This window comes from Emericellopsis atlantica (assembly GCF_019669845.1).
Source record: "Emericellopsis atlantica unplaced genomic scaffold F5Z01scaffold_24, whole genome shotgun sequence".
NCBI classification, from domain to species: Eukaryota; Fungi; Ascomycota; class Sordariomycetes; order Hypocreales; family Bionectriaceae; genus Emericellopsis; species Emericellopsis atlantica.
Genome location: NW_025764726.1, coordinates 338980 through 351730, shown reverse-complemented (window position 1 = coordinate 351730; position 12751 = coordinate 338980). Strand labels below are relative to the sequence as shown.

The 12751-nt window shown below is 54.0% G+C and overlaps 5 protein-coding genes across 5 annotated transcripts; 2 read left to right on the top strand and 3 right to left on the bottom strand.

Annotated features, from left to right (window-relative positions):
* The first annotated feature begins 52 nt into the window (after positions 1 to 52).
* On the top strand, positions 53 to 2434 carry F5Z01DRAFT_258593 (uncharacterized protein). Its single transcript, XM_046258559.1, has one exon. The coding sequence runs from the start codon at positions 148 to 150 to the stop codon at positions 2071 to 2073; it is 1926 nt and encodes a 641-aa protein (XP_046115876.1). The 5' UTR covers positions 53 to 147; the 3' UTR covers positions 2074 to 2434.
* Positions 2435 to 2972: 538 nt separating this feature from the next.
* Positions 2973 to 4732, bottom strand: F5Z01DRAFT_258790 (kinase-like domain-containing protein). The gene is made up of 3 exons (XM_046258563.1): positions 4670 to 4732; positions 4106 to 4515; positions 2973 to 4056 (listed from the first exon to the last, which is right to left on the bottom strand). The coding sequence occupies exons 2-3, from the start codon at positions 4360 to 4362 to the stop codon at positions 3036 to 3038; spliced, it is 1278 nt and encodes a 425-aa protein (XP_046115875.1). The 5' UTR covers positions 4363 to 4515; positions 4670 to 4732; the 3' UTR covers positions 2973 to 3035.
* Positions 4733 to 4982: 250 nt separating this feature from the next.
* Positions 4983 to 8733, top strand: F5Z01DRAFT_662478 (E1-E2 ATPase-domain-containing protein). Its single transcript, XM_046263958.1, has one exon. It carries the CDS (start codon positions 5039 to 5041, stop codon positions 8333 to 8335), a length of 3297 nt encoding a protein of 1098 aa, XP_046115874.1. The 5' UTR covers positions 4983 to 5038; the 3' UTR covers positions 8336 to 8733.
* F5Z01DRAFT_258597 (uncharacterized protein) lies at positions 8711 to 9915 on the bottom strand. The gene has a single exon (XM_046258560.1). The coding sequence runs from the start codon at positions 9689 to 9691 to the stop codon at positions 9086 to 9088; it is 606 nt and encodes a 201-aa protein (XP_046115873.1). The 5' UTR covers positions 9692 to 9915; the 3' UTR covers positions 8711 to 9085.
* A 538-nt stretch (positions 9916 to 10453) lies between these two features.
* F5Z01DRAFT_626645 (uncharacterized protein) lies at positions 10454 to 12280 on the bottom strand (the record flags this gene model as incomplete). Its single annotated transcript, XM_046261493.1, has 1 exon — positions 10454 to 12280. One exon carries the CDS (start codon positions 12278 to 12280, stop codon positions 10454 to 10456), a length of 1827 nt encoding a protein of 608 aa, XP_046115872.1.
* Positions 12281 to 12751: the final 471 nt, after the last annotated feature.

Sequence of the window (12751 nt, the reverse complement as noted above, 5' to 3'; positions counted from 1 at the left end):
GCGCGAACAAAACATCTTTTGGCGGTGTAGCTGTAAGCCTGACTAAGCAAGGCAGACAGCCTGACAAACAAGACGCGTTTTCTTTCTCGATCAAGCCGCTTCTTTTTCCATCTGCAACGTTCACTGTTGACAGCCACTGCCGCGACAATGAGCTTGCTCAGCCTTCCCAAAGAGATCCTGCGCCTGATAATGCAGCTGAGTAGGCCAGACGATTTCGAGAGCCTCATGTTGAGCTGCAAGCGTGTCCACGAGGCCGGACAAGTCTTCATCGCAGAGCACAACGACTTTAAACACACCTTCTGCAATGTTCAGATCAACGCGCGTAGCGAACCGTCAGATAATGCCATGCTATGCGGCAGCTTCTATGAGCTATTGGGGACCGTGGCTGCGAATCCACGGGCGGCCACTTATATCCGAGCACTCACGATACACGATTACCGTCCCTATATGCCTTGTGTGGACGGCATGGGCGTGCATCTACGCGGCGACAAAAACACACATAGGCCGGAGCCCGACAGAAATTGGACACTTGTGACAGATCTGATCTCGGACTCCCCATGGCTACGAGCTGCAGGATGCAGTTCTGCGGCCTGGGTCACAATGACCGCTGCAGTACGCGATGCTGGCCAAAATGGCAAGGAGGAAAGCAATGAAGAGTCAGACAACGAAGAAGAAGACAACCAGTCGTGGAAGCAGTACGCTGCTTTCTCTCTGTTCGTGCTTCTTCTCACACAGCTCACACACCTGGAGACTCTGCATATCAAGTACGACTTCCACTATGGATCCAGCTACGAGGACGACGAGGGTGGAACTTCCGTCCTCGGCCAGGCCAAAAGAGTCCTCGACATCATGTCCATATGTGCCAACAAAAACAGTCGCCACTTGATCAACCAAGCATCTGCCAACGTCTCTGGTCTTCCCGGCTCACCGCTGGAGGCTTTGGCTGAACTATACTACTGCGCACCAACCGGCGGCTCTTACCCCCTGGACGCGACGGCCTTGCATCCCTTCATTGCTCTACCCAATCTTCGCCGGCTGCGCGCGCATGATCTCAAAGCTCTGTCCAGTGTGGAATATGCCTACTCGTGGCCTCCATTGCGATTCATGACGCCCACAAGCAAGGATAGCGCAGTACTTTGCGATACGGGAGACGGCCCTAGTGCCCAGTTCCCGTACTTTTACAATGACCTCCAATACTCGCTCCTCGCTTCGCGTGAGCATAGTGCAGTGGAGTATCTGGAGCTTCTCCGCTGTGACATCGCCCCCCAAGGCGTTGCGTCTCTTCTGAAGCGCATGCCGTTGCTGACCACGCTTCGCTACATGTACCACCACAAGTCCGGGCTGACCGAATACGATGCCCAGACGGGCTGGGACTTTGACGCAGGTGGGTTGCTGCAAGCGATTGCGGACTCGAGTTGGGAGTCGGAAAGACACAGCAGCAGCCGTGGAGGAGATGGTGTAGAACACTCCACAGCAGCCAGCCGTATCACGGACTTGTCGATAGGCATCGAAGACTGCCCTAGACATATTATTACGGGGATCACCGGAGGAACCCTTACAAGATTTACAAGAATACAGAGGCTGGCATTGGATGTCCGCGCATTTCTTGGTCCTGCCCCTGAGAGTGGTGAGAGGCGAGATTCCTACCGCAGCTGGGATCCAGCGACATCCAGCTGGAACCCTGCAACTGACATGCCTCGTCTGATTGACGTTCTGCCCCGTACACTGGAGAGTCTAGAGCTGTTTGTCGACATGCAGGGCTCCGAGGGCTACTCCCATCGCCAGTATTGGGACGTGGAATTCCCCCACTGGACGAAGCTGTTGCGAGGGTTTCGGGAGGATAGGGAGGAGCGGTTGCCAAACTTACGGGAATTTGTGGTGAGGGAGAATCCGCTCATGTATAAAGGCCACCGGCCCAGTGGCGTATATGAGGAAGTCGTGCTGAGCGAGGACGCGAGAAGTGTGGCAAATCGGCAAACGGCGTTGGAAGCAGGGGCCGACTTTGTCTCTGTCGATGGGGCCCAGTTGTCGTGGCGCCAGGGGCTTGAGAAGGAACAGGCTACTGTTTATTAGGAGGGATTCTGGTAAAATATGGCACATGGCGCAATGGAGAAGGACAATGAGAGCGTACAGTTATCACAGCTCCAACCTCCTACCACCACGGCGCCCTAAACGGATGAGCACCTGAATCAGTGCGGCATTCTGGCATTCCCTCTGGGCAGCACAGGAGCGTGTGCCATCCGGTGTCTTGTTGTGCTGCCTATCTCTATACTCACTCCTCGCTTGAGCTTCTCCGCTGTGGCATGGGCCCCCATGGAGTTACGTCTCTTCTAAAGTGCATGGTTGTTGACCACGATTCGCTGCATGTACATAGCCGTATCACGTGCATTTCCCCGCTCCTAGTTCATAGTCGTTTCGAGCAGGAATTCAGGCTGTAATTCTTCGTACACAGTACTTATACTGCGGGTTCGTATCTCTAATTATCATGCAAATATCCATCGACGTCTATTCCTTGACATCGCTCTGCGCAAATTTAGGCTACGACTTCATCCAAGGTTCAGCAGAGACGGAGGCGTCGCCTTTCTCAACGCGAACAGGCAATAGCAACGTAATACATCCACCTACCCTGCTTCGCGTTAGCTAATAGCACATGTAACAGGTCGAAATTTTTACACTCAACTGTGGCGTGGATAGCCCACTATGTCAACTATCATATCTATCCTTCAGGATAGGATCAGTAGTAAAATATCCGACCTAGAACAGATGAGAGACAATCTGCGAGGCGAGCTGGATATTGTTGCGTCTTTGACTGACAGCGTGAAGAAGATGGTCAGCAGTAGTGGCTCGAGCGCACAGGAGCGAAGGAAGGTCAAGTCTCTAGACTTGGAAGAATCAATTGCACAACATTAACAACAAATTAACGACATCCAGTCCGCGATCACAGAGTGCGAGGAAGAAATCAGGCAACTTGAGGAACAGAAGGACGACATGGAGAAGAAGTTCGGCTAAGGGGGAAAGCGAGTTCCATTTACAAACTATACATCAGATTCTTTCCGACTCGCGAGCTGGTCACAAAAGATCTGCTGATATACCCGAGATGCTTCTAATTTCCTGTGAATCGCTGTTGAAAAAGTGCCGCTTTGGACATCTTCCTCGAGAAATTCCCGTATCTTCTCTCGTCGGTTGATTCCTCTGAAATACCTGGGGAACAAAAACTTGTAATATATATTCGTGAAGTTTTCGTGGCGAAGGACAGCAGCAGGGAGATAGAGGTCGAGGCTGGCGCTTAGATTGGGTGCCCATTCATTGGCAAGAATGCGGCACGCGGGATCAGACTCGGCAGCTTTTGTAAGTGCCCGATGGAACTTGGAGTATTCCAGATTGTAGGCGTTATCAAAGGAGAGCGGTACGTCGTTTCCTGCGAGCCACAAGGGCGGTATAAAGAATTGGCGAGGCACAGTGCAGCTCCATTCCCAGTCGATAATGGCCTTGATGGTAAGATCCTCATCGACAATGATGTTTGAAGGGCGAAGATCTCCATGGGTAAGCACAAAGGTCTTCGAGGATGAATCGACATGATTGAGTAACCTCTCTCGATAGTCCATAAGCGCAAAGACCTCGTGTCGAGCGTCGTCTTCATCCATCTCAGCTGGCTGGCTTAACCGGTCAAACAGGACTTGATAACTGAAATGAGCGAACTCGATTGCCGACTTGGGTCTCTGATTGAACGTGCCTTGTTCGTTGTGTAGCTTGACGCTGTTCGAATCGATGGATTGTGGAGAGATCAAGATAGTTTTCCCTTCTGCGTCTGTTGCAAGTGATCCCGAATAGTCGAATTCTTGTATGCGAAGCTGTGATAATATACTAGCAAGTTGCGTGTAAAATAGTCTGGAAGCATCGGCAGAACATGTCAGAAGGTCATCGGAGTTCAGTGGTCGGCCAGACACATATTCGAGGATAAGGTAGGGACGTCCCGTGATACTGGTATCATTGGAGGCCCCTATGCCATATCCGTAGATCTCAGGTACAGGAATAGTCGTATTGCGTTTGAGATAGCTAAGACAGTGAGTATTAGCAATACGCAATGCCCAACTCGAAAACAGACCTGATAGTGGCGATTTCGCTCTGGATCTTTCGCCCTGGGTCATGTAGAACTGGGCCGATCGGGAACCTCACGACCCATTTCCTGCCGTCTGACGGAAAAGTGACGAAAAAGCAGACATTGAAGCTTCCACTTTCGGGTTCGCGAAACGTCCGACAATGCTTGTTCATATTGTGGCTAGAAGCGAGTCTGTAGACATCTTCAACGTCAATTGACTCAGCGTACGTCTTCCGCCACCTGTCTCTGTCCAGCTGTGACATTGCATATGACTCGGCGTTGCCGGGGGACAGGCGATCTTGCAAAGATTGCCACCTCGCATCCCAACCCTCCCCATTGCCATGTCCAGGGAAGATATTGTCACAGGCAAATTCATCAGTGGAGTAGATCAGATCTGTTGTCTGCTGGTCCCCACGCTTTGAAGGACAGGAAGAACGCCTAGTCAGCCTCCGGATCTGAAGAGGTATTGTAGCACTGAGCAATTGGAGAAACATATTCCAAGAGGCTGCTACCCTCATGAGAATATGCCGGATTGGTGCAAATTGGACGACATGATTGATGATGCCGTACATGTTTGGCGCATATGGCGAACCCAGGACGTGTCTTCGAAGAAAGTTGCTGTTGGTCCGCAACGGCTACACAGAAGTATGGTCCGAACAATCGGGAGTGTTCATGTCGATTTGGTTCTGTCGGCCAATATACTGTACTCGTCGCGTGGCAGGTAAGACGAGATGGTGTCGAAGGGGATTTTTCGAAGACGCGAGCAATTGGAGTATTGGACCGATTCTTGTTGGTCCCGGAGTGCGGTCACCTGATCCCGTTCATTGGCTGAGATAAGGTAGGTAGCACATGACCCCGCCTCACCTCGCCTCACCTCACCTTCACTTCGTCCAAATCAAACCAGAAATCAACAAACGAAAAAGAAATACATCCAGTACAATGGGTTCGGGCTGTTGCGGACCGCCGCCAGCTCCAGCCACCGAGCCACCTGCTGCCCCCAATGCCGCCCAAAGCGACGCAACGAGCAGCTGCCAGGACGAATGCTGTGATGCCGGCGACAGCAACGACGGCGACGCCGCGCCTGTTGAGGCCAGCGAGCCAGGCCAGGCATCGGCGACTTTGGACAACAACAACTGCTGCTCCTCTGGCCAGTGCGCGGACAGCAACTCTGAAGACGATAGCGACGCGCCTGCTTGCTGCCGTGGCACGACTGCCCCATGTTGCGACACGTCTTGCCTTGACCGTCTGGCCTTGCGGGAATGCAGCATGAGCGAACATCTTCTACCCAAGGAGGGCGCCGAGTCCACAGATTTTGACGGAGCGCCCGAAGGCAAGGCCTGCAACCGCCATATCACCTCGGCACTCGACCGCTATGGCGCCACACTCGAGGCCCTGGGCTGCCTCTGTCGTTCCCTCATCGCTCTCGGCCAGGAGACGTGCTGTGAGATCCGCGAGCGTCACTCGCTGAGCAGCGCGACTTCTTCCCCCAGCATTGACCAACCAACCGCTCGCCGCTCCCTTCCTCGCGCCCAGCTCGATTCTTGCTGCAGCACCGGTCCCACCACGCCGAGCCAGGCTGCGCAGAACCGCCTGCGCCTGCGTAAGACGTGCGGCCAGAGCATCTCGTCTGCCACCAAGCCATCCGCGGGTGCCTGCGCGGGTTCCTGTTGCTCCAACGACAAGCCCGCCAAGGTTCCATCCGTCAAGAATGACAGCTGTCAGGTTTCTTGCGCCGATGCCTGCTGCTCCTCTCCTCCTGCTGATGCGCCTGTTGTCGGAAAGGTCCCGGTCCAGACTATCAACGACGTGGAAAATCAGGGCGCCGGCAAGGAGCATGTCGTCCTCAGCGTGTCCGGCATGACCTGCACCGGCTGCGAGACAAAGCTCAACCGGACCCTCGCCACGGTCCCCGCCGTGCGCGACCTGAAGACGAGCCTGGTTCTCTCGCGGGCCGAGTTCGACATTGATCTTCGTCTCGGCTCCGTGGACGAGGTCGTGAAGCATCTGGAGCGCACGACGGAATTCAAGTGCGAGAGGATTCGGAGCCAGGGCGCGAGCCTGGACATCATTGTTCCCAGCGAGCCCGCGCAGTTTATGAGTCAGGCGTGGCCGGAGGGTGTCATCGATATGGCGCTTGTGTGCAAGCAAATCGTACGCGTTGCGTTCGACGCGAGGACTGTGGGCGCCCGAGACCTCGTCGAGAAGATCTGGGGTCCGCCAGTTGAACTTGCTCCCCCTCGTGGCGACACGGCGCTCGAGGCGGGGAGCAAGCATGTCCGTCACGTTGGATATATGACGCTCCTCTCTGCCATCTTGACAATTCCTGTCCTCGTGATGGCCTGGGCTCCTCTTCCCGACAGCCGGGAACTGGCCTATTCCTCCGCCTCTCTCGCGTTGGCAACTATTGTCCAAGTGGTCATCGCAGGTCCATTCTACCCCAAGGCACTGAAGGCGCTCGTCTTCTCCCGAGTTATTGAGATGGATCTCTTGATTGTCCTGAGTACCAGCGCTGCCTACATCTTCTCCGTCATCTCCTTTGGATACTTCGTCGCGGGAAACCCGCTTTCGACGGGCCAATTCTTCGAGACGAGCACCCTCTTGGTCACCCTAATTATGGTCGGCCGATGGGTTGCGGCGCTCGCTCGTCAGAAGGCGGTCGAGTCTATATCTATACGCTCACTCCAGGCATCGACAGCCGTCCTTTGTGACAAGGAAAGTGGAGGAGAGCGCGAGATCGACGCCCGACTCCTTCAATATGGAGACACATTCAAGGTCCTCCCGGACACCAGGGTCCCGACCGATGGCACCGTTCTCACCGGGTCTTCCGAGGTCGACGAATCTATGCTCACGGGCGAGTCTAGACCTGTGGAGAAGTATCCTAAATCGGTGGTCATTGCTGGATCGATCAACGGACCGGGCGTCATGACCGTGCGGCTGACCCGTCTCCCCGGCGACAACACCATCCACGCCATTGCCGCCATGGTAGACGAGGCCAAGCTCTCCAAGCCGAAGCTGCAGGATCTGGCAGATCAGGTAGCGTCCTACTTTGTTCCCGTGGTCGTGGCATTGACGATTATCACGTTTGTCATCTGGATCGCCGTAGGCGTGGCCGTCCGTGGCTATGGCGCAGCAAAAGCGACCGTCGAGGCCATCACCTACGCCATCACCGTCCTCATCGTCTCGTGCCCGTGCGCAATTGGACTGGCTGTCCCGATGGTTGTTGTGATCGCCAGCGGCGTCGCGGCGGAACGGGGCATCATCTTCAAGTCTGCGACAGCCATCGAAGTCGCCCACAAGACGTCACATGTCGTGTTTGATAAGACGGGGACTTTGACCAGAGGCAAGCTCGCCGTCGTTGGTAACGAGTGTATTGATAACGAAGCACTTCCTCTTCTTCTTGGTCTGGTGGAGAATAGTCGACACCCGGTTTCGGTTGGTGTAGCTGCCCACCTCAGGGACACTGGAGTCACGAGCGTCACCGTTCCTGAGCCTAAGAGTCTGACGGGCAAGGGTATCGAAACCACACTCGGCGGTCGGAAGCTCCAAGCTGGTAACTCCCGGTGGCTGGGCCAGTCGGACAACGAGCTCGTCCAGCTATTACTTACCCAAGGTTGCACTGTGCTTTGCTTTGCGATTGATAATGAGCTCAAGGCGGTCTACGGACTTGAGGACGAGCTTCGGCCTGACGCCGCGAAAACGGTTGAGACCCTGCAGGAGCGTGGCGTCTCGGTCCATGTAGTATCGGGCGACGACGACGGAGCCGTCCGGGCCTTGGCGTCCAAGCTGCGCATTCCCTCTGACAACGTCCGCTCTCGAAGCTCACCCGCCGACAAGAAAGATTACGTCCAGACTCTCCTCGGTGCTGCCACCGGTCACAAGCAGCCCGTTGTCGTCTTCTGCGGCGACGGCACGAATGACGCCGTCGCTCTCGCGCAGGCTACCATTGGCGTCCACATGAACGAGGGCACGGACGTGGCGCAATCCGCCGCGGATGTCGTCCTCATGCGTCCCACCCTGGGTGGTATCCTGACCATGATCAACGCGAGCCGCAAGTCCGTTCACCGCATCTGGTTCAACTTTGGATGGAGCTTTGTCTACAACACGTTTGCGGTTCTCCTCGCTGCCGGCGCCTTTGTCAACGCGCGGATTCCTCCGGAGTTCGCCGGGCTGGGAGAGTTGGTGAGTGTGTTGCCGGTTATTGCTGCCGCGGTGCTCCTGCGCTGGTCCAAGATCTAGACGCGGAAGTTAACCGCATGGCACGAGCGACGACGGTCATGGTTTTGCAAATATTCTTTCCGCGGGGCACGACTGTGCTGCAGTTCTGTCGCCGTCAATGTTTCGTCGCTTGCCTCCATTTCAGAGAAGGCTCCGACTGGAAGTCTCTACACTATCCGTACCTTTCTTCACGTATCCTATCCTTCAGGATCTATCTTCAAACATCCACGACTCTTCGGTAAATTGGAGTGTCCAGGATGTTCTGTAAGACCTCACAGTTGCCAATCTTAGCTCTCCTCTTATCGTTCACGAGGCTTTATACAGCTATTGACAGCTGCCTTTCATGATTAGCTTAGAACACTGGCAATTTTTGCCAAGGTCTAGACATAGTATTACACTCGTTTAAAGGAAACGCTTTTGCTACCTACGTACTGTTCTAGAAACTGTTAATCCGGGCTCCTCTGCCAAAAAATAGTAGCGTCTGTAAGATTACGAGCTCAGGCCTCCTGGACTTGCATTGCGTCGAAGTTCGCTGATCTAGGCACGCAGCCAATCAGCGTTGATGTTCTTCCTAGAAAAGGAGAGATAGAATGTGGAGTATGATGTCCACCTTATATGACTCGATTCCGGACTCTTCATCGAGGCGCAGGAGCAGTGACGCATACTTGGCCTGATTATTGTCCTCTCCCTTGCTCTGCCTCTGTATTGGTGATGAATTGAGAATTGTAGCAATAAGTAACAGTTTTACATCTTATTTAGACCCGCTACACACTACACCCCAGCTCTTCGCAACCGCCCTAAGAACCTCTCGTCCTGGGTCTCCTTGAGGTCGATCCCAAACAAAGATGCATAGAGGGGAGCTAGTTGATGAGGCCCGCAAGGTCTGGCATCACCGCTCGCGCGTCGTTTGTCGATGAAATTGCTTAGTAAACTTCGCACGACACTGTCGAACGTCTTGTCCTCAAAAGCTTCAAAAACTGAACATGAGCTGGTACGCTCTTCATCCGCTGGTTGTGTAGTATCGTTGTCGTCATCGTTATTGATATGTTCAAGCATACCACCTAAAGCGTGCTCACTGATTTTCGTCTCGACAACAGCCGATTTCACCATGGCGACCTCATCTTGGCTAAAATAGGGTAGGCTGATATAATGCTCATCGGTCGTCGAGTTAATACGGCGCTCCGCCGCAGGATCTTTGGTGAACTTCAGAAAGTCGTGAAGGAGAACAAGTAGCTTGTAGCGCAGCGTCAGATCGGAGGCAATGGCTGTCGTGGACGTGAGAGCAGTGGTGGTAGGTGCTCGTGCCGTTTCTGAGTGCGACTTGGGTACCCGGCTGGAACGATTGTCAGCGCGCTGCTTTTGTTTCGCTTTGGCCATGATAGAAAGATTTGAGCCCTTGATAGCTGTGGCAGAGACTTGGATTGTGGTTGTCTTCTTCTGTGTGGCGGATGAGGATCGAGGAGAATGGATCTGATGAGAACAGGAACCTGTAGGTGTAGAGCTCCGAGGGCTGATCTTGAGGGGTGGTAGTAGAGATGCAGAAGTTGTGTCAATATCAAAGAGAAAGCGCCCACTATGTACTTGGTACACAATATCAAGATGCACCAATGTCGTAGAAGGGTGAGTCACGGGGCCGTAATAAGCTTTAGCTGGTCCGACCACCTCAAGTCAAAGTTACAATGCCCCTTTAAGCTGTGAATAGCTGGATTTAAACAGTCGGGGTTAGGTCAGTGCCGCAAACTCTCTGCACACACATCGGGAAGGCAAGCAGTGCGGCGAGACCGATTGTGTGTCCATGTAGATATCCCACAGTTCTCCTGCACAATGCTACTTGGGGAATATCATTCACATGAAAGAGACTGCGGGTCATCTTTCTCTTTTCTCAATGTGTGTAGAAATAAACTCGATCATCTTGTGGCAAAGATTGCCGACAGAAGTGACTTTGAAGGACTAGCTAGTAGCTTGTTCCAGCGCGGAAAGACTCATGAAGGCCTTGACTTCAAGTTCCCAAGATACGGATCTCCACAGACGGTGCGCTGAGTCTTATCCGAATTTATACTGAGTGATGATATAATCTTTTGACGCTTAGCTGTGTCACCGAGTCACTCGTTATCGCCCGCAATGCCCCTGACTTCAAAGTCATTTCTGGTCCTCATCAACGCCAGCATCTGACACATCTGTGCCAGCAGTCTCATCGGAGACCTCAGCAGCTTCGGATCCATACGTCGTACCCGAATCCTCAGTCTCTTCCTCATCCATGTCCTCTCCATCTTCATCTCCAAGATGACCCAAGGCACTGTACATGTTCCCCTCTCCAGCAGCATAGTCTTGCAGACCAAGTCGTGCATTCGCTTCCCTTCGCTCCTCGCCCCCTGCAGGCTCAATCAAATTGTCGAGGGCCAGGGCGATCCAGTCGGCCGCGAAACGAGCACCACCAATGTTTGGCGCCGAAGGCCCAATCCGCAGTGCCGCCAGTTTGCCACTGACAAAGAGCGGCACGTCCTTCCTCCACATGAGCTCCTCTGTCAGACACGGAAAGCCGCCAACGCCCTGGATCGGGTACTTTTCGCACATTGTCTGGAAGTATGGCAATGCCGCAAAATCCGTCTGAATGCCAGTGGCAAAGTATATGTAATCCATGGCGGGCAGTCCAGATAACGCCGGCTCAGTCTGGCAAACCCACTTGGCTAACCCATCCGCCTCCTGAAGCTTGGCGTCAGTGAGCTTGGTGCATTCCATGAAGCACAATTTCTTCGAAGCAATGTTCTTCTTCACCACTTCCTTGTAGAATCGAGGCGTAATGCTGCCGCCACCACGTGCTTTTTGGAGCATCTCCAGCCGCTCCTCGTCCGTGTCGCTCGTCCAGAACTCGGTTTGCATGGTGTTCTTGTATTTGCCCATCCATTCCAGCGTCACATCAAAGTGTTTGAGCACGAGCTTTCCCCGTAGCAGATGCCACACTTTCGTGACGCCTGATCGAATGACCAGGTCGGCAATCTGAGCAGAGGTGAGGCCACCTCCAATCACAAGGACGTTGCTATTGCGGCCGGCCTCCACGCGTTCCTTGATGATCGGGCTTGGGACTTGGCTAATGTCAAACGTATGCGTAGCCTGTGGTACAGGGCCTTCCTGCGGCATCGAGGGAGTTCGAGGTATCGACGCCTTGGTTGCCGGTCCGACGGCCATGACAACCGCTTTGGCATACTTGATCGTCTTGTTCGTCGTCACTGTGAATAGCTTCTCGTCGTCAACAGAGACATCCCGGACCACACTATAGTCGATGTCCTCCAGACGTTCTTGCCGAATCAGGCCTCCTCCAAGATTGTACCGATCCACCACATCGTCGCAATGCTCGCAAAACAGCTTTTGGGACGGAGTGTAGTAATCGTTCTGGTCCCGTAGGTTGATAGCCGCACGTCCGCTCTTGTTTGAGCCATACCTCCAGTCGCCGGTTCCCTTCTTCTTTTTCTGGTGCTTGCTGACCTCCGCGCCGACGCAGTTCTTGATCTCTACCAGATCCTTGTCCATTCCCGTCCGGTACGCGTGGCCTAGCATGGCGTCCCGGTCCAGGGGGTCGACATGCCACAACATGGGACTCCGAAGGTGCTTGATGGCATATGCGCTGAAGAGCCTCTTCCATCGGTTCAGCCATGTATCCCCCTCTGCGTCAATCACCATCATCTTATAGTCCGCCCGAGGTGTGTTCTTAGAGGGCTTTTCCTTGCCCGACTTTGTTTGCTTGAGCGCCACCTTTGAGCCGTACTGTTTCAGCCAGCGCCAGCGCCGGTGCTCTTCGTCGGTGTGTGTCGCTGCTGGTGCTCGCTCGCAGAGACGGGCGGAGATGGCGAGCCCGCAAGGTCCAGACCCAACAATAAGCACGTCGAGAACCTCGTCCTCGACTAATCTGGGTTGTGTTGTATCTTGCAATGACAGGGAGTCTGCTGTTGGCGACGGCTTGGTTGGCATGGCTTCTTGTGCAAACGATGATTCGGTAGCTGCAGCATCCGCCGGCGAAGGACTCATGTTGCCCTGTCTTGTATCCTCTGCCATGGGTCTCGATATTGCCTCGTTCGTGTCTGGCTGTAGCAAGACTTCTCCTGGTGGCAGATGAACGTCAGTCTGCGTGGAGCTGTCCGTGCTCGTCATCTCAGGCATTGTTCTGTGTCTTTGCAGATAACCTCGGCAATGTATTCACGCGTTAAGACTGCGCAGCAACGTCTACAAGAGCAAGTCACAGGGAATACCATTGTCCTTTAGATAGGCAGTCCTGGACAGCAGGAGCCCCCAGTTTTTGCACTTCCCACATCTGGCAGAGACGCGCCATGGTGGAAGTCAAGACACCTTGATGGGCCATTTTTGCAATTCAGATCATGCTTGGAGAGAGATAAAGTGCGAGATTCCTTCATAGGCACATTCCACTTGTTTGCGCGTTTCTGC

Excerpts from the sequence above, each read along its gene's own strand:
- F5Z01DRAFT_662478 (XM_046263958.1), top strand. The coding sequence starts at position 5,039 with ATGGGTTCGGGCTGTTGCGGACCGCCGCCAGCTCCAGCCACCGAGCCA.
- F5Z01DRAFT_258790 (XM_046258563.1), bottom strand. The coding sequence starts at position 4,362 with ATGTCACAGCTGGACAGAGACAGGTGGCGGAAGACGTACGCTGAGTCA. Across the intron at positions 4,057-4,105 it reads AGCGAAATCGCCACTATCAG|CTATCTCAAACGCAATACGA; the intron begins GTCTGTTTTCGA and ends TCACTGTCTTAG.
- F5Z01DRAFT_258593 (XM_046258559.1), top strand. The coding sequence starts at position 148 with ATGAGCTTGCTCAGCCTTCCCAAAGAGATCCTGCGCCTGATAATGCAG.
- F5Z01DRAFT_258597 (XM_046258560.1), bottom strand. The coding sequence starts at position 9,691 with ATGGCCAAAGCGAAACAAAAGCAGCGCGCTGACAATCGTTCCAGCCGG.